Here is a 19,931-nt window from a genome sequence, read left to right as displayed (position 1 = left end):
AAATTAAGTTGCTTTCATGTACACTTTAGACAAATTTATTTAAAATATAATCATATCTACATCTCGTTTAAAATTTATTCGTACAACGAATCGTATTTTATAGAACGAGAGCTTTAGAAACAAAGTGTTAATTTGATCTTGATTGAATCTTTAGTTGTTCGCGGCGTCAAGAAAAATCTCCTTCATACACTAGCTGCATGCACGACTGACAAGTGCCAACGAGTTCTTCACGACTACAAAGTGAATCAAATGTCGGTACAAGTGGATTTTGATAAGGTAAGTAGGTGCACGAGTCGTTTCTTATCTTATTAGCTACCTCAGATAATTATCTGACAAGTATATTTTTTTCCTTGTTGACACGCAGTACATGGACCGTTATTTCCCAAAGGTATGATTTTACAGTGAAAGAAACCTTTTAGCAATATAATAAAATTTAACAAAAATGCCCTCGGAGAAGTCCTCGATATATATGTAGCAAAATTAATTTCAAGAAAAGAGAAATGTTGAACAATCTTAAAAAAGCATTGCTGTCTTTGAGCATTATATCGAGGTCCAAGTGCGTTGAAAATAGTTATTCTTTAATGTATCGAAATGGTAGATTTGTACAAGGCTTGCCTTGACTTTTGTTTGCTTTAATAAGGCTTTTTCAAATAAAACTACTAATGTCATCGAATTTTACTGAGCGGTTAAAGTCAATAAGAATCTTTATTCTCAATTTTTGACATATTGTAGATCAGTGCAATTGTTTGCAGTCTTGCTTATTGCAATTTATATTGCGAAATATGATTATCAAATGGTTTTCTGCACATTGTGTGATTAGTATATGAAGGAGAGTACTGTATAATTTTGTTTGATTCCATGCTTGCCACAAATAGCTTCTAGCGTCTGTAAGTTGTAAGCAATAGCATGCACTTTTACTTAAGTGTATATTTTATAAAAATATTCTTTTATTTGCATTATTATTAGATTGTTATTTTATTTTGCAAAGTAATTATATGCATGTGAATATTTGCCAAAATCCTACATATTATGTGAATCTATTAATCACACTTCCTTTTTAGCATACATTCGTTATCTGCATTTATTTGTCGAGTTATAAGAGTTAAAATTATTAAATAATATTGTTTTTAAAATGATTGAAAAGAATGTATTTTAAAGAAAGAAACAAACAAAAATTTAACAATTTAAAAATATGTTGATGTATCATCTTTACCTCGATTGAGGATAGAGAGGGAATACGGAATAATTTATTTTATGATTTGAAATCTATTTTATATATTTGATCCGATAATATTCTCTTTTAGATTACTCTTCTAATTTTAAAATACTAGTATATGCACATAAATATCTCTTCATTTTTCTATTCTTATACTTGATAAAATTAGATCTGATGATAGTCAATAAATGGCATGTATTCTTTAATTTTTGAAATCGCATTTAGCACGAATCATTCAATAAGATAATTTCAATCTATTTTGTGTGATAAATTTGATTGACGATTATTTCGTACCGATTTTTACCTTATACCGTTGGAGAAAGGACATTGTGATATGTATATGGTACTTTCCAGCTGCCAGACGTTACATTCGCGTTGCATAATATCACTGTGCTCATGGAGAGTAACATAGTGTCGGAAGTGAGCCAAGGCAGGGATTCGTTTCTAAAGATCCAAAAGGATATTCAGCATGCCGTTAATCAGACGATTCCCGTGGTCAGCGCGAGTATTCGACGAGCCTGTAACTTTCTGGCGAGCATCGCCAATAACATGACTGCCATCATCGACAGAATAAATGTCGATATAGATAGAGTTTATATTCGGCATTTAGAGGTTGCTCGGAACAATATAGATCAGTATTCGCCCTATAGGTTCGTGATAAATGTATATATCGTAAAGTATGAAAGAATATATAATGTATAACAATTGACATGATTGATCTTAAATATATATTTATTTTAGATATTATCTCGGTCTTGGTATATCCGGTATTCTTCTAACTGTCTTAATGTGTTTGACGTGTGGTCTTCTCTGTGGTATTTGCGGAAAGCGTCCGGATGGATACGGAGATGATTGTTGTAACAAGGGATCAGGTGCACGGTTTCTTATGATGTAGGTTACAAAAGTCGCTCAAATCTAGAATACAAGAATCGGCTTATTTTATATCTAAAATTGTAATTTTTTAAATTTCGAATTGCAGGGCTGTGTGGATCATCTTTCTTTTAACGAGCGTTCTGATGGTCGTAACCGTCGTTCACATGATAACCGGCGTTATGGCTCAACGTGGAATATGTGAACCTTTAAAGAATCCAAAAGACAACAGAATGTTCGAATTGGTCGACGACCTTGTGCAAATCAAGAAAATACTCTATCCGAAATATCCTAATGCGAATATTAACATGAGTTATATTGTTACGTAAGTACGTGTGTACGATATTTTTTGTATCTTAAAATAACATATCCTGTATTTTAAAGCAGAAAATTTTAATTGTGGTAAATAATCTTGTATATATAATTTAATATAACACACGAATTGATCAAAATTATAACGTCAATTATAATAAATATTACGTTAAATATAAATATAACTTTAGAAAATTGAATAATAATTGAATCAATATCGAAATTTTGTTGATATTTGATATTTCTTATTATAGTAAATGCCATGAAAATGAGACGCTCTACAACGTGCTGAATCTGAAAAATGTATTTGACGTTGAAAGTCTGCGCGATTATGCTGGGCGTTACGACATCAATGATACCATCCAACAATTGCGGCGCAAGATTAGCCTTTCCCCCGGTGTGGTGATTCTGAAGGACAGTGCGAGATCCAAGTTGAACGATCTAGCTCAGAGCGGTCTCAGTGACATCAAATTCTATCAATATGCCGAGTTGCTTGCCGAAAACATCACGAATATTAACTTGGAACATCTTGCCAAACAATTGCGAGAGGTTTCCGCTAAATTGCCAGAGGGCCAAGATGAAATCAGGCTCAGTCTCGAAAAGAATGCGCACGACTTGGAGCATTATCATAGAGACTTGGTCATGCCAATGGCTATGCTTAGCGAGCAATTAAGCGCAAACGCATTGATGCTTCAAGAGAACATTAAATTCAATCACAGCTCAATGGCAGACGCTATTCACGATCTAGTAGATGAAGTTACTAAGGCGCAACAATTTCTGAATAAAGATGGACCAGAATACGTTCAATATGTATGTATTTCACTCTTCTTTTTCTCACATTTTGCAAAATTGTACATATATATGGCTAAATGTAATTAATATTATTAACATTATCGATAGCTCGCGACTAGATTTGGCAATGCGTTCTTACATCAAGTGGATAACTTCCTCGAACACGTGATTGCATCTGCGAGTTTCCAGATTGGAAGATGCGCTCCCGTTTCGAATGCTTACAATGCAACGCTCGTAGCAGGATGCAATAAGATCCTAGATCCATTTGTGAGTATCACATTTTACGCCTTCTTAAATCTATATTTCAATTGTTGATTTTTTTATCGAAATATAACTAATTACCTATCATGTATCTGTTTCTCAGATGGCTCTCATTAAATTGTTCAAGTATTCTACGAGTTTCCTAGCTGACGAGCAAATTTGTCGCGTCGCGATATTGCAAAATTAAACGAACCTTGCTAAGAATTAATATTCATGCTTATATTTGCATTTATATGCGCAGAACGGCTTCTGGGCGAGCGTCGGTTGGTGCTTGATCCTATTCATACCAACGATAGTGCTCTGTGTGAAACTGAGTGCTTTGTATCAAAAGTCAGATCCATATCCAGGACCTCTTGTCGAAGCGTAAGTTTCTATTCTCTTTTTGCAAATATAGCGATTCACGACTGCGATTTAAAAAACATATTTTTAACTGTTTTTGATTTCTCATTCAATCTATGGTGCATGATGATATTTGAGATACTAATGTGTCCTTCGTAGATATTGTCGGTCGATATCATGCATCAAACATGAATCATTTATTGAATCATTGATTAATTATCCGTTGATTGCGCGAATTCAAAGAAAAAAAATAGAATATAAGAAATAATGATACATTACATTTTAAATCCAAAGAGAGATAAGGTTTTTCTTTTTCTATCCTTTTTTTCTGCGAATTTCAACGAACCTCTCTGAGCACCCGTCATGTAGAAATTGTTGAATCCTTCATTTCCATCTCGTAGCCACTTTCGAGCTTCCATATACCATGGCATGTACTTATTCGCGCTTTGTAACATCTTTGATAGTCGGCATGTCCTCGTTTTTCCATTTACAAAGAAATTCTTCGATCCTGGAAATTCTGATGAATATCCTGGCTCGAAATTGTGTTCTCTCAATCTCGAAAAGCCAATAAGGATAAAAGCGGAGATAATTATCTAAGATATATAATAATTATTCCATTTTCAGTTTCTTAATACTTTCTTACGTAACGCATACAAATTAACAATTCTAATACATAAATAGAAATGAAATTTTGTACTATTAAATAAAGTAAATTTTATGGTATTGGAATTATTATATATACTATACTACACCAATAAAATTTCACTCATACTACTTTAATGTTGCAAAAATATCCCAATAACATATCGCAATTCATCTGCATTTTCTTTCTGAAGATAACAAAATGAGAAACTACGGTAAATCTTTGTCTCACACTAGGACCGATCGTTCGCGCGGTCTATCGTGGTAGCTTAGCTTATGTTTAAAGTAGCCATCTAATGTGTGGAATGGTTGTTGGAATCTAACCGCTAACACGCTCCGTTACAGTGAATATTTGTATGACGCGTACGCAGACAGGGATAACATACCCCTCGCCCAGTAAGTATACCACGACAAAGCTACAATGTGCTCGCATGTCCTACGTATATTCCGAGATATACGTCCATACACGCATGTACATATAAAACATTATCGTCTGAAGTATATCTGTAGTTGTATCACATCATTTTCTCTGCTGCGTTTTCCATTAAATTTTGGTTCAATTTTTGCTAATCAAGAATAATATTTTGTTACATGAAATATATGTTTTTCGTTAGAGAAAAAGAAGAGGAAAAGTTATATTGTGCACTATTTAAAAGATAACAACTTTAACATAATCGTTTTTGCGTAAATAAATCAAAAATGTACATAAATAAGACGCTTTATACTTAAAAATATGTATATCTTTTATTTTTTTATTTACATTTGCAATAATTAAATTCTTATTTGAATCTAAATAAAGAACCTCAAGTATCACTAATATATATATTTTTTACTATCCTTCTCTCTCTCTCTCTCTCTCTCTCTCGCTTATTCTTCTAAGAAATAAAAATATATATATATATATTTGTACAATGTAAAGTGTCTTTTTTACATACATTACTTTAACGTAATGTTGAATATTTTTTGTTAATATTTTGAATATTTTATATTATCGCACGTAATATGCATTTTGTATCAAGATTCTAACATTCTCGAATTGACGTACGCTCTTGCATTATAAGATTTTAATATATTGCAGTGTTTTGAATTTCTTTAACACGCGTTCTGGGATTATTTTCTGCTTATTCAATTATATTTTTATTATTTGGCATATTGGTAATTTTTGCTTATGTAGGAGCTTCGTTAGGAGAAACATGCGTATGCGGATAGATGACGGCTTTTAGATTAAACATATAGCATCGATTGTAATCATCTGGGAAGTGTTTATTCTAGGACTGTATACTGATTGATTTTGCATAGTACTTGGATAGCTTGAATCTTTTTATTAAATCTTTAATTATAACAAAAAATTAAATCATTTGTGTGCGGTTCGGGGATTAATACACACTATCCAGAAAAGTGTTTTCCAAATGATGAGATAGATTGGGAAACAATCCAAAGATTTTTAACTGATACACCGCGGCTTAGCGTGTACAACACACTTAATCTCTAACTCGCATGACGAGTGCTTGCTTCATTCTAACATTTTAACTACATATCGCGTTTGATTGCAGCGTTCACGACAAGAAGCACGTCTCCCATAGCAGGCATCATCATCCAGCGGCATATGTCGAGAGCTACGACGGTCCGGCAGTGGGATATAGTGAACGTGAGAGGATCCCCGACGCCCATCAAAGTACGTCGCATCACGATTCGAGATATTCCGATCTGGCACCGAAGTAAGTTGGAGTGTTTTCGAGCCCATTCTTACCTCATATTATTCCACCATGGGATTTTCTGGGAAAGCAATTTTCTTCTCGGTAGTCTCGTTACCGACACTGTATGCACATCGATTAAAACGTTGAAAATGAGACAGGATTTAATATGATAAGGTGGCGATGTTACGTTACGTAAACGTAACGTCGTCCTGAAATTTCCTCTCTCTCTTTCTCTCTACCTCTATTTTTCCCCTCATCGTTTTATCGGTCACGTCTGATTTCTTTACAGTTTCACCCTATCGTGGCGAAACCACGAACATATCGCCCCTTCCAAAACAGAACCTCACAATAAAGTCTTTAGCGTATCACTAGAGTCGCAGTAAGTCTCTAATCGGAGCGATAAGCAATAAAACAGCTTTCTGTGAGACGTAATGCTTTTACTTTGTTTGAGTATATCAAACCTCTGGCGAGATTGAAATATTTCTTCGTCATTTTCTTACTCGGCACGAACAGGGTTCCCACTCATCGAATGATATCGCATCGTTTCCATAGCTTATAGAGCTCGGACGATCGACGTTGGTCCGCGGTTTTGGTGGTATAGAAGAACAAATTTCATATCAAAAATCCCGATGATGAAGCATGTGATATTCGTGCTTCTATCCACAGACGAAGCAAAACAATGTCGATTGTTCCGACTTGATGATTTAATGCGTGATGGTGACGGTTTCTGTTTAATTGTTGAGTTGAATTGTCATATCATGTGTCGACGCATTTAATGCAACCCCGATGGTCACGATTTTTCTCCCGGTTATTTCCAGGTGAGTGGGAACTCTGCGGGGGGTCGACCTCTCGCGTCTCTCACGTATACGCCTCTGCACGTAAGTCGCAAAGACTATTGTTACAAGTGTTTCTGCGTCCTTCTTCTGTGCATTCGTTCGATCTGTTTATTTTCTGTTCCATTTTTTTAACTGGTCACGAATAGCTTTGCAAGAAAACTAGGCTTTTCGCAAGAAATATACATAAGAAATAAGAAACGTCTGAAGCAGGGTCCAAGTGATTGTCCAGTTTCCTCTCCACTATGGAGACGCTTATCATTGACTGTGGAATATAGTAACATTTAACAAGAGAAGCAGTTGTACATCAAATGTCGATATATATTACTCGTGTCGAGTAATGTCTATCTTGTAACGTTAATTTTTAGCTTAAAGATACTTTACAACTTTTCTTCGCGGAGAAGCATGTCATTTTCTCCAGCGTGTATCGTAATTATATTTTGCATTATAATCAAAACAGTTTCAAATTACGTACGGTCTTAATTTCATTTCGCTTGTTGGGCGGCTGCTATATCATATATTAGTTCGCAAATGGCATTTTACTGTGGCAAGGACACGATAGATGCGTTATGTTTAGCCTTTTCGCTACCAAAACCTACTTTTACGTGAAATCTTTTTGTTTATGGCGATCCTGCCGGGTAGCTGAAAGGGTTAAGCGAATGAATACAACTCATTAGAAAGTACAAACGCTATAACTTAACTCGTAATCAAAATCGAACGTTGAACGCGACTCTAAATAATTATCAAACTCACGAATGTTGTTATTGCAGAAATTGGGACTTTCCCAACGGTGGTCCGCCAAGGTACCAACCAGCTGCCGGGGCTCCGCCTCCTTTAAGCACCGAATATGAACGACCGCCGCCCTATTACTATCCTGGACCGGGGCAAGTATTTCCGAATATCGATAATATTTGGTTGTGTAATGGTCATCATCATTTTTTAAATTGCGCTTTTTAAATAATTTTAGACAAACAGTTTAAATATTATATATCGCTCTTTGCGATCAAATTGATTATGAATCAAGAGAGGGAAACATTCTCATCCTATGTTTCAGGGATAGAAATTAGGAAACAAGTACCGTGGCATGCACGAAAACTGCACTGAACAGTGTGGCAACGCACAGCCTCACGCGCAGCTACAAACGAACGCTCAAGAAGAGAGACAAGCCAGGATTTAAAAGAGACTACGTATAATACTTTGTTCCCGTTTGTTCCCGAGCGTGCCACGGTTTGTGCGAACACCAAAAGTTAAATTAAAGACCAAGTTTGATACAGACTGAAATAGGCCAATGATCCTTTCGCGACGTCTTTCTTTTTTTTCCTTCTATGGAGCGCTAATGATGTGTGATCCGACGTGAATTCCTCTTTAAGTATTTGTGTAAGACTAATACTCGTATGTTTCAGTATCGCGGAAGGAACATCGTTCTAGATTAATTCGCGATTTGATTCGAGGATATCGAGTCTCTTTGTTTCTTTTTTCTCGAGAGATTAGAAACAAAGAACGTTGGCTATTCAGTTTAGTTTACTCGATATTCATTTTCAATACAAGTATCAAATACTTGTATTTCTTCGCATTTTCTCTCAGTCAAAGTAATCGTACAGCACACAGATGGAACGAGAAATCGATGAAGAAGAAATCAAAAGCCAACAAGCCGAGAAAAAAATAGGGGTCCCTTTTTTTAACATATACCTAACATAAAGACTGTGTGCGATGGAAAAGCTGCGCATATCTAATCGGTCGAATTATATAGCACAAATTGTATGCTGCCAATCCAATGCATCGTTTTCCGTAAAAGGCATCCGTTATATGTGTGTATATATATATATATATATATATATATATATATATACATATATATTACGTATATACATATATATTAATATCGGATCCTGTCGATTCACCTCCGAGCACTCAGCAATGCCATATGAAAATGCCAAACGACACATGTGTAATTTACACACATTCAAAGATACGCATCGAGCGTACGCTATGAGGTTTATCACTTTGGATCTCGCTCGTTTAGCTGAGAGGAAAAAAATACATTAGAAATTGAGTCTTATATTCCGCTGGTCTTATGTCCCCTACTACTCATATATGACGGAGAGAGAATTTTTCGGGTGGCCGTGTATATATATAATATATATATATATATATATATATATATATATATATATATATATACACACATACACATATATATGTATATATATACACACACACATATATATATATATATAGCCACTCTATTATAAATACTCTGTGTACATGGATTTTTAAGTAGTTTTTTTCTTATTACTATCTTATTATGTAACTTATCGATATAAGCGATGAGGCGATTCTTACATTGCGTAGATCACTCCTATTCGTTTAATCTACGCGCCGTATGAATCCTTCGATGTGTGTATTATTGCAGCATCCGTCGTCCATTCGAGTGCAGTAACCAAGTACACAAATGTGCATGTTAGTTTCTTGCTCGTGCATAATAATATACATGACGAATCTAAGGATATCCCTTGTTGGAAACATTATTTTTATACATTTAATCAAGAAATTGTTCAGTTCATAGTTTTGGCTTTTTAGGGAACTGATAATGTATCTATACTAATACAAATTCTCAGCTAACAGCATTGCCACTTATATAAAAAAAACTCAAGTTCGAAATATTAGAAACTCAACTCTGCTGCAAATTAGAAATCCAAGAATTACTCTTTAAAAAAAGAAGAAATCATTTATTTTTTTTGTCAATAGTGTGTATGTGTGTGCATCATTTTTGAGGGATTTGCTTATTTAGAGAGGAGATTCGTCGTTTAATATAAACTTACATTCGATATTGTAGTAAAAAAATGAAAGACTAAAGAAAGTTTCTAAAATTGTTTAAAAAAGATTTTTAAAATTATTGCTGTAACTCGAAGACAAGGGACATTATGAAGGATGTTGCGAAACATTAAGTAGAAACGGACTGACACCGAAGCGCTCCGGCTATCGCTCTCGCTCAGAGCAGAGATTGATACCGACATAATTTTATTAAATTCATGTTTTCATACCTGCATGATCCTTATTTGCGAAGAAATAAATATTAAGCATTTGTTATAAAAATTCTTTTCTCGCGTACATTTTTAAAGTGGTTGAAAATTAAACTCGAAATTATAGCGGTTTCAATTTCGGTAAAGTTTTTCAAAATTGATGTGAGAAATATGAAAGCAAAACTCATATTCTATCATTCATGTTAGGAAGCATATGTTTTTTTCAAAATCTTTAATAAAAATTATTTCAAATTTTGTTTTTATTCAATTTTCTTCGTACCATAGACAGGTGCATACATGTCTATGCTTCATACACCGTGAGTTTGGCTTTGATATTTCTCGTATACGCATATTACATACCCACCGTGCTTGAGCGTCAAGTATTGGAATTGGAATTGGCAGAAAATTAGTCGTTATTTCTCTTCATGTATCATGTGTAAAACGCGTATGAATGGGAAAAGCATGAAAATGCTAGAATATTAATGAGAAAGAGCGCGCGAATGAAAAGTATAAATGTGTGTTTATGTATATGTGTGTGTATGAGAAAGAGAGAAAGATAATTGTCGCAATTTATAACAACGTAAAATTTTGCAAAAATTTCCGCCGTATCATTACCGTATCTATACTAGTAACGTAATCCTGCTAAATCTTACGTCTTAATCTATCGATATTCGACACAATGTATCTATGCATTACGCGACTCGAAAGAAATAATGATGTTTAAATTAATGGTATGTAATAATCGAATATAGTGTGTGAATTTTCTCGTGAAGCTCTTACACCTGCCGATGCATCAAGCATAGAAAAGCGACAAAGCGCGTTGCGGAGAACGAGTGCTATCACACTAAGCATGATATTATTCAACAGATAAAAATCCGTAGCATAGTGCACCTGAAATTCCGCCGAAAAAAAATACGAAAACGCTGAAATTTCTCGATGCTATTTTTATAATGTAACGATGGTGTAGTAATGACTTGTATCGGGCACTCTTTCTCCACAAACACATCAAGTAAACGCGGTGTAGAGAGCTATGGATCGAAAAGAGATTGCTCTTTTCCTCACTTTTTCGAAAGAAATGAGTTTATGAAACGGAATCGGATTGGAGAGAGAGAGAGACAAAGAATATTGAATTCTTGGATATATAAATACATTTCTCTATCATATTCTACAATATGTACATACAAGATAATTCTTAAAGTTTTATATACGCTTTGTGTGCAATGATTTTATTTAAAATCCTTTGACAATTTTGTAATTATATTGGCTAATGTATCCATAATCAAATAATTTAGTATAGATGTTTTTTCCCCTCCAATCCGATTCAAGAAATGGTAGAATTTCGTTATCTGTCATGATATTGTTGCATTAATGGTTAAATGTTAGAATATTTACTCCTGTCTGCTCAATTTTCCAGGATACTAATGTTTGAAACAGTCAACTAGTATCCTCTTCTTCCTTCTTTTGCCCTTCCCTTCTTCTTTTCATACTAAATCTATCGTCATTCCACCGAGAATATTTTTGATAAACTGCAATCTCTAAACAAGCAAGTTGTACATGTATTAAGATATTTGCAGTTTTTCAAAAATAATTTGCATATGAAAAATTGGTGGAATAGAGATAAGCGTACGAAAATTATTGCCATGATGACTATGATGGTTTTACAACTCACCGATTGTGTTTGTTAAAAATTATTATTATTACTATTATTATATTATTGATATTATATTAAAAAAATGAGTGTGTACTACACCAGTTTAAATATATCTATTTTATATTAAATCAATAATGAGGTGTTATTTTTAATCCATATTATAAATTTTTGATTTTATTAAATCTTTTTAAAATGTATACACACACTTATCAAAAATTCACATATATTGCATTGGTGTTTCATATACAGGGTGTCTGAAAAATCGCAGTACTTCAGGAAGTGATTCAGGACCCAAAAAGAAGGAAAAAAAGCTATATAAACATAGGTTTGGAAATAAATCATTTCCAAATTATAGGCACTGTTATGTTAAAAAAATCGTCATTTATAGTCCGCTTGGCATCCTCTTTTTTAAATTTGAATTTTTAAATTTAAATTTAAAAATTTAAATTTTTAAATTCAAATTTAAAAATTTGAATTTAAAAATTTGAATTTAAAAATTTAAATTTAAATTTAAAAATTTAAATTTAAATTCGAATTTAAATTTTTAAATTCAAATTTAAAAATTTAAATTTAAATTTTAAATTTGAAAATTTAAAAATTTAAAAATTCAAATTTAAATTCAAATTTAAAAATTTAAATTTAAATTTTTAAATTTTTAAATTTGAATTTAAAAATTTAAATTTTTAAATTTGAATTTAAATTTGAATTTTTAAATTTTTAAATTTTCAAATTTAAAATTTAAATTTAAATTTTTAAATTTAAATTTAAATGTTTAAATTTAAATTTAAATTTTTAAATTTGAATTTAAAAATTTAAATTTGAATTTAAAAATTTGAATTTGAATTTAAAAATTTAAATTTAAATTTTTAAATTTGAATTTAAAAATTTAAATTCGAATTTAAATTTAAAAATTCAAATTTAAAAAAAGAGGATGCCAAGCGGACTATAAATGACGATTTTTTAAATATAAAAGTGCCTATAATTTGGAAATGATTTATTTCCAGACCTATGTTTATATAGGTTTTTTCCCTTCTTTTTGGGTCCCGAACCACTTTTTGAAGGATGTCCGGAAAATCGTCCACATTTCTTACTGCGGGCGATTTTCCGAACACCCTGTATAAATAGGGGAAACTATATAACTCCTCATTACAACAAATATATATATATATATATATATCAATTATTATTTTTTCTATACATAAACATCTTTTGTAACATTATTATTTTATAAAGATTGAATTTTTTTGGACGGAATTGATAATAATGTGATCTTCAATAATGTTAACAGTTTACTCTGTTATCCTTTCCCCATTTACGCATAACGCGTATTATCTGTTCCACTTGGGAATTGGATGTATTTTTAAGAAGCTGTATCACGTCTGACAACAGTTCTCTATACAACAAGGTTTATAAATTAATCGATATCCTCTAATCTTTTACAAATCTGTAATATATGTGAATCACACATACTTTGGTAATTTTTCCGCAACGATGTATTGAAAAGTACCGCAGCATGCGCCGCGTTTTCCTTCCCAATGTTCAGGACTTGGATCCATGCGCTCCAGCATATCAAAGGCCTTGGCAGCATACCAGAATTCACCTACCTTGTAACACGCATTAGCAATCAATTGGAGTAGATTGAAAGATTCTGCAGATGTGTCCATCTTTAAATACAGTTCCCAGGCTAGTTCAGCCTTTTTATTCATTATATCTGATATAAAGCCAAGTAATTGTCAGATTATTATTACATATATAATTTGCGCAAGAAAATTTTACGAAGATTATACAAATATATATGTATGCTTACAACAATATGACAGAAGGCTAATGTAAACATAATCATTTTTATATTTTTCAGTACGTATCATCAGGAAAGCTTCTTCTGCTTCTTTGAAGTAACCTGCTCCAGTTTGTGCTTGGGCGTAATTAAAGTTAAAATTGTCCTGATTGGAAAAGTACGTCTTTATAGAATTCAGATATAACCGAACTCGGTCAAATTGACGATAAAGGAAGAAGAAAGAGGCCATGCATTGTCTACCGGGTATAGTGTCGCATTCCGATGCAGAGGAACCCACTAGTTGAAAATATTGTTGTGCTGTTTTTATGCTGTCGCGCTAAAAAAATTTCCGATAAATGATGAGCTTTAGTGTCATATAATTAATACGCAAATTAAAATCTAATAATACATACAGAATTGGTCTCTTGACCAATAACAGCATTAACTATACCCTTTAAAATATATTCTTGTGGAACAGCAGGTTCCAAATCTTTTATCAAATCATAGGCTGCTTTGACATCGTCTTGTTTCAAATAATATATTACTAAATTAAGCCTGGCTTCTGGTATAACATCGACCAAGTTGGGTAAAATTTGCAAAGCATTTTCGCCTCCTCTGAATACCTATATAAAGAATGAATGAGACAAAAAAGGAAAAGCAAAACGTACAAAGAAATTACACATACATACAACTGTGTTATGGCGTATAAGATCATGACCAAAACTAAAAGAACTAGATATCTTTTCAATAAGCTGCTTCATCTCGGCTTGTGCAGCATTTCCATCGTACAAACGAAAATGATTACACGCTTTCAAATTAATCGCGATTGCACTGTCTGGATACTTTTGCAAGTAGACTTGAAGCACTTCTTGTGCTACATCGTAATAATCTAGCTTGTAATAGCATAAAGCTACATATACATTTAAGGCTAGATAATCCCTGAAAAGAAAATATGTTCACAAAAAATTTACATAACTTAAAACTATATCGCTTTATAAGATGAAAATTAATATTCTAATTGTTTTGTTTAGTGAGAAATATGATAGAAATATCCTCAGATCATGAGGAGAGGAATGGGAAAGGAAGATACCTGCAATTTTCCTGTAGTTGGGTAAGGAAATACAATTCGGAATCGATTCTGGAGTTACATTTTTTAGCGGTTCTTTTTCTAAATTTACACATATATGAAAAGATGCAAAGTAAAGAAACATGATTGTAAAAAAGATATAACAAATAGTGCGCCAAAATATTTTAAAAAATTTTTTGTCAACGATGGAAAAAGAAAGAAGAGAGGGAGGAGAAATATTATCAATTACCTATTATCCAATAAAATTCTTTTATATACATCAATAGCTTCTTGATAATGAGCTTGTAAATAATGAATAGATGCTAGACTGAGTTGATCCTCAATAACATCCTGTAACATTTGATGGTATTCCACTAATTTTGATTCATTGCCCATCTTGTGGGCCAAGTGAAACAATAGTCTAGTTCTCAATTTGCTGTCTGCCGCATCTTCTAAGATCTTTTGTGACTCAGGATACATGCCCAAATAAAAATAACAGCATGCCAAATTTGTTGGGACGTCTGGTGGTACGTAATCCTTTTTTCTCAAGTTTTCATAGATTGTTGCTGCATGCTTGTAATCACCTAAATGAAATGCACAGTATCCCATCCATAGATCTGTTTCCAAGCTACTACTGGTACTATTATCAAATTCCAGTAATGTCAAGGCTCCGATATAATCTCGTTTCTCTAGGAAATCTTCCAATTTTGGAATTTCCTTACGTGATGCTGATTTACGAACACCCTCGGACGAAGCTGGTTTGGCCCTTGACAAGATCTATTGCAAAGATATATTTATGTAATATTCCAATGATAAATTGTACGAAAATTTTTTTCAGTTCAACAATAACATCTTCCTCCATGAAAATCATTGCACTTACATCATGTGTAAAAATGAATGTAAAATTAATAAAAAATAAGAATATAAAATTAAAATATAAAAAATATATTTACCATTTTGTGTCTTTTTGCGCTGTGCACATACGCGTGCTTTTATCGATTATTTCATTTCAAACGCGTTGGCAAGCGACACTCGAACATAACAAACAGCAAGCGCCGCACGTTTCCACATATTTAAAATATTTGCGCGATATCTTCATTTTTTTTAAAGATGCGTTGCCATGTAAAAGATACGAATAATATGATTTCCAAATTCTGTCAATCATGTTGCCAAAGAATCGCAATATAAAATTCAAAATTGATACTTGCATCTTCAATTTCCAGATGATGCTAGTTCTTGGCATTTAAATCGTATTCAAAGCCGAGACTCAAACCCATCTTCGAGCCGAGATTCGAACCTCTTAGGATGCGTTCGAAAATTATCTTTGTAGGAGTGCCTCGTCTGACCACAGCCAATTATATCGACTTGTGCTTAGGATAACCAGCAACGATTGACCAATCAGAGAGTCCTATTTTGAATTGGCCAATTGGTGACGTGATCAATGGGGGTCACCCATAGGCTAAAATGGCGTTAAATTGACCAATCAGGACAAAGAAATCTTTGCTCTTTTTCCGATTGGCTATTTAAACGCTACTCTGGCTGCGGTCGAGAAGACACTCTGGATGCTTTGAAGCGTTTGATTGACCAATCGGAACAAGAGGAGTCAAAAATTTTTTTAATCTGATTGGTCAATCAGACACTTCAAAGCATTCAGAGCGTCTCCCGGACCGTACCCTTATTTATCGGAGATTTAAATTTTGTTTAGCGGGAAAATTTGAATTTTACTTAATAGAGACTTAATTTCAATCATACATCTTGTTTGGACATTAAACAAGTAAAATATATCTTATAAAATAGCCTATAAGATATCCCATAAGATATAAAATAAAGATAGCAAAAAATAAAATGTATGTTATAATAATAGCTAATTAAAAATGATTTACAAATATCATACCAAATATAGTCAAATATAATAAAAGAGAGATATTACATGTGTCGTATAACGAGTTTGTATTATTGGCGAAATATTGCCGGTAATACAGTACTTTTGTATATACTCTAATGCTCTAATGGAAACTTGAAACCTCTCTTTGGTTCTTGTCTCCGCTAAGCGCGCAAATGTCGTGTTTTGTCCACGTTTTTTTCGTTTAACTGTTGCTTTATCAAGCTGGGTCAAGTTTAGTCAGCATATACGTTTCACTATCAGCAGCTACAATAGGTATATATGTTAGGATAAGAATATGTTCGGTTAAAGAAGTGATTGGAACGATATATTTTATCGTTTTAGGTTATGGGTAGACATTGCTGCGTTTCAGGATGCTCTACAGGGGTGAATCTACCTTCTCACACATTCCCCAAAGATGTAACCATGATGAATAAATGGAAAAAAGCTATTTACTCGGAGAATATTCGAGACTTAACCGATGAACAATTGAGAAAATGCGTTGTATGTTATAGACATTTTGCGGATAGCGATTATGAAGCGACATACAGATTACGAAGATTAAAACCTGGTGTTATACCATCGTTGCATCTACCAGATAATGGCAACAACAACAGTAAGGTAGATAATACTAATAATAATATCAAGACGAATGCGATAATAAGAGAATCTGAAACGACAAATACAAATGCAACTGTTCATACGGAAGAAATTGAAATAATAGAGATAATAGAAGAGGAAGAATCTATGGGGCAAGTATCGCAAAACACAATTAATTCGATAAATTCTTTCGAGGATTCTTTGGAATCTCCATTAGCAAAAAATACAACATGCAGTTTATTGGACTTGCATACTGTATTGCAAGAGAAGCACTTTCACAAGTTTACACCAAAAATGTGGAAGTTATATAAACTATCCTGCATATTGAGAAAGAAGCAAGAAGTTGTCGTAAAGAGACAGCTATCATTTCGTGAGCGTATAAGGCAAGCCAAGCAATATAGCAAGAGTCCTGCGATAGAAAAGCTGCTGTCTTCGTTAACATCTGTCGAACGAACATTTTTGCAAATGCAAATAAAAGGAACAAGATACGCACCTAAGGTATGTAAATGAAAAATTACATCGGGTATCATTACACGATACATAATGAAAACTTTTGACAAACTAATCTAATTTTATCTATAGGATAAAAATTTTACATTAGATGAGAAGATTGCAGCTTTACCTATCATGAAACAATCCAATAAAAGTTATGAATATCTGTCACAAGTTTTCAATTTGCCCAGCATGTGCACATTACAATCTTTACTTCAAAAAGTTAACATTCACCCAGGTCCAATTAAATTTGTGAATCAACATTTAAAAAAGCAAGTAAGATTAATGAAGGAGAGAGATAAAGTGTGTTTTTTAATGTGGGATGAAATGTTATTGCAACTTCACTTGGATTATGATGCGACAAAGAAGCATATTCTTGGTTTTGAAGACTTTGGAAAACAGAGGAGTGCACGGTTTGCCGATCACGCGCTAGTTTTTATGGTGCGTGGCATACAAAATGGATGGAAATTTCCGCTAGCGTATTACTTTTACGATGGTGCCATAAAAACTAATCAACTCATAGAATGGATTAAAGATATTGCTAAAATTATAATTGACAGTGGATTATATCTAGTAGCCTTTATATGTAATGATGAAAAAAGGAACATTATGGCTATAAATAAATTGAAATTAGATTCGGCGAGACTAAAATCAAAACGAGGACAATTATATTGTAAGTGTACTTTTCATCAAATGATTATCGTCTGCGGACTATATTGCTTATATTGTAAGAATTTATAAAAAATATAATAATTTATTAAATATTTTGTATGTTTTAGATGGCTACATAACGATAAATAATCAAGATATAATCCCATTGTACGATCCACCACATCTTATTAAAAGCGTACGTAATAATTTATTAAATAATGATCTTGAATTCGATCGTGTGGAAGGAGAAAAACGAAAATTTGCTTCATGGGAGATTATTGAACAAGCTTATCATATGGACTTGACTCATAGCACGTATCGATTAATGCCGAAAATTACCGCGGAGCATATAATAAAAAGTAAAGTGAAGAAAAAAAAAGTTAAAAATACAAATGCTATACAAGTTTTGAGTATGACAATGGGCGCATTCATACACCATCATACTAAACTGGAAGGTATATTTATATAAATTTAACAAAAAAGATATGTTGAAGAAAAAAAAATTAATAATTGTAATATTCTCATTTTTGTGCAGGACACGTGAATACAATTTGCGGACCGTTAAAAATGCCTACGAAAAAAGGATGCGATACCGCAGATATAATACTCTTTTTTGACCGATTATTCGATTCTGTAAACGGACACACGTTGAAGCCGGAGAAACCATTAAGAGTCGCCGTTTCGCACAACAGTCTACATTTTCCATTTTGGAAGAGAGCAATAAAAAGACTACGAAGAATGCGGTTTGTTGACACAACGGACAAGAATCAATTAAAAGATTCAATTATTTTGAAAAATTGGATCTCTACTGTACAAGGTTTCTGCAAATTATGGATAATTCTGAAAAAAACATATGAATTTAAATATTTGAAACCTCGAATTTTAAATCAGGATTCTCTTCGACACTTTTTCAAGCAAATTAGATCCTTTGGCATAAGAAATGCCAATCCCACGTGTGCAGAATTTGAAAACTCTTTTAAAACATTGTTGATTAACAATTTGACGTTACCTCGTACCATAGAAAATAATAGCGAGAATAAAGTAGACGGGTCGTTATTGTTCACGTTAAAGGAATTTATTTGTAGACCAAAAAATAGAGACAATAACAGCTGGTCGAAAGATGCGCACATGCTAGACTTGGAGATAGAAACGACATTCTTGGAGGAAGCGTATAATTATCGTAACATTTGCAACATTATTGCAACGAAAATTTTAAATAATTCGCGTATCAAGGGATGCGACACGTGTAAGAATCTCCTCACAGACACCTCGAAATCCGAATTAATTTCCAGCAATAATTTGTTGGAGACATTTAAAGACGCTGATATTACACTGACGCAAAGAATGAGCGATGTTTGTTATTCACATCATACGGCGTTAATGTTGGAAACTGAATTATACATGGAAATGGATTTACGTTGGTTAAATTGTCAGCGACACAAAGTTCCGTTAAAAGAATGTTTAATATCGTATCTAGTTTTATTTTATATTTACAAATGGTGTAATGGTATAAATGACATTTTTTCTGGAAAAGAGTACGACGATTCGAACCGTACGTGACAAAACGTGTAATGTGTGCCTGGTGTAAAATATAAGTCGACGCAAATTTTTTTTAATACAACAATAAAATATTTTATTTTATATCTGTTGTTTTTTTTATTTTATTTTTTAAAGAAAGCTAGACATTCTTGCTGAAATCAAATTTAAATTCAAAGAAATTGCCGCCAACTTAAACTTTGGTTTCTTTCCCTTGGTGGGAATCGCTCGTTAAACTTCAGACCAATGTTCAAGAACCAATCGATCACTCCGATGTCAGAAATTCTTTAC

General features: G+C 33.0%; 2 protein-coding genes across 9 annotated transcripts in view; one reads left to right on the top strand and one right to left on the bottom strand.

Annotated features, from left to right (window-relative positions):
* The window catches only part of LOC145974379 (prominin-like protein), a 35,377-nt gene extending 23,613 nt beyond the window's left edge, over positions 1 to 11,764 (top strand). Inside the window, exons 4-17 of one of the 6 annotated variants that reach the window (XM_083104175.1) lie at positions 155 to 276; positions 365 to 388; positions 876 to 887; positions 1,571 to 1,866; positions 1,958 to 2,107; positions 2,196 to 2,411; positions 2,653 to 3,208; positions 3,299 to 3,457; positions 3,693 to 3,814; positions 4,778 to 4,828; positions 5,986 to 6,150; positions 6,419 to 6,508; positions 7,733 to 7,846; positions 8,017 to 11,764. In XM_083104175.1, coding sequence (XP_082960301.1) covers positions 155 to 276; positions 365 to 388; positions 876 to 887; positions 1,571 to 1,866; positions 1,958 to 2,107; positions 2,196 to 2,411; positions 2,653 to 3,208; positions 3,299 to 3,457; positions 3,693 to 3,814; positions 4,778 to 4,828; positions 5,986 to 6,150; positions 6,419 to 6,508; positions 7,733 to 7,846; positions 8,017 to 8,029 — 2,090 coding nt within the window. In that variant the 3' untranslated portion in view covers positions 8,030 to 11,764. The remainder of the gene's footprint in view (positions 1 to 154; positions 277 to 364; positions 389 to 875; positions 888 to 1,570; positions 1,867 to 1,957; positions 2,108 to 2,195; positions 2,412 to 2,652; positions 3,209 to 3,298; positions 3,458 to 3,692; positions 3,815 to 4,777; positions 4,829 to 5,985; positions 6,151 to 6,418; positions 6,509 to 7,732; positions 7,847 to 8,016) is intronic. The other 5 variants (XM_083104176.1, XM_083104179.1, XM_083104180.1 and 2 more) reach the window with 5 other exon arrangements.
* Positions 11,765 to 12,562: 798 nt separating this feature from the next.
* On the bottom strand, positions 12,563 to 15,786 carry Ttc26 (tetratricopeptide repeat domain 26). Of its 3 annotated transcripts, XM_083105372.1 has the most exons (9): positions 15,688 to 15,786; positions 15,433 to 15,572; positions 14,730 to 15,256; positions 14,504 to 14,581; positions 14,103 to 14,352; positions 13,827 to 14,036; positions 13,444 to 13,750; positions 13,107 to 13,347; positions 12,563 to 13,029 (listed from the first exon to the last, which is right to left on the bottom strand). In XM_083105372.1, the coding sequence occupies exons 2-9, from the start codon at positions 15,433 to 15,435 to the stop codon at positions 12,918 to 12,920; spliced, it is 1,728 nt and encodes a 575-aa protein (XP_082961498.1). In that variant the 5' UTR covers positions 15,436 to 15,572; positions 15,688 to 15,786; the 3' UTR covers positions 12,563 to 12,917. The 3 variants fall into 3 exon arrangements, with proteins under 3 accessions (XP_082961498.1, XP_082961497.1, XP_082961499.1); XM_083105371.1 differs by having other exon boundaries at positions 15,433 to 15,736; XM_083105373.1 differs by lacking the exon at positions 14,504 to 14,581 and having other exon boundaries at positions 15,433 to 15,735.
* Positions 15,787 to 19,931: the final 4,145 nt, after the last annotated feature.

Source organism: Camponotus vicinus, unplaced genomic scaffold (genome assembly GCF_025532165.1).
Source record: "Camponotus vicinus isolate PSW18456_S1 unplaced genomic scaffold, iyCamVici1.0 SCAF_7, whole genome shotgun sequence".
NCBI lineage: Eukaryota > Metazoa > Arthropoda > Insecta > Hymenoptera > Formicidae > Camponotus > Camponotus vicinus.
Note: the sequence above shows the minus strand (reverse complement) of the source record. Positions and strands in the feature narration are given on the sequence as shown.

What these genes read in the sequence shown, in the direction of transcription:
- Ttc26 (XM_083105372.1), bottom strand. An exon ending in TTATACGCCATAACACAGTT is followed by an intron (nt 14,037 to 14,102) that starts GTATGTATGTGT and finishes TTCTTTATATAG; the next exon opens with GTATTCAGAGGAGGCGAAAA. An exon ending in GTTGCGGAAAAATTACCAAA is followed by an intron (nt 13,030 to 13,106) that starts GTATGTGTGATT and finishes CTTGTTGTATAG; the next exon opens with AGAACTGTTGTCAGACGTGA.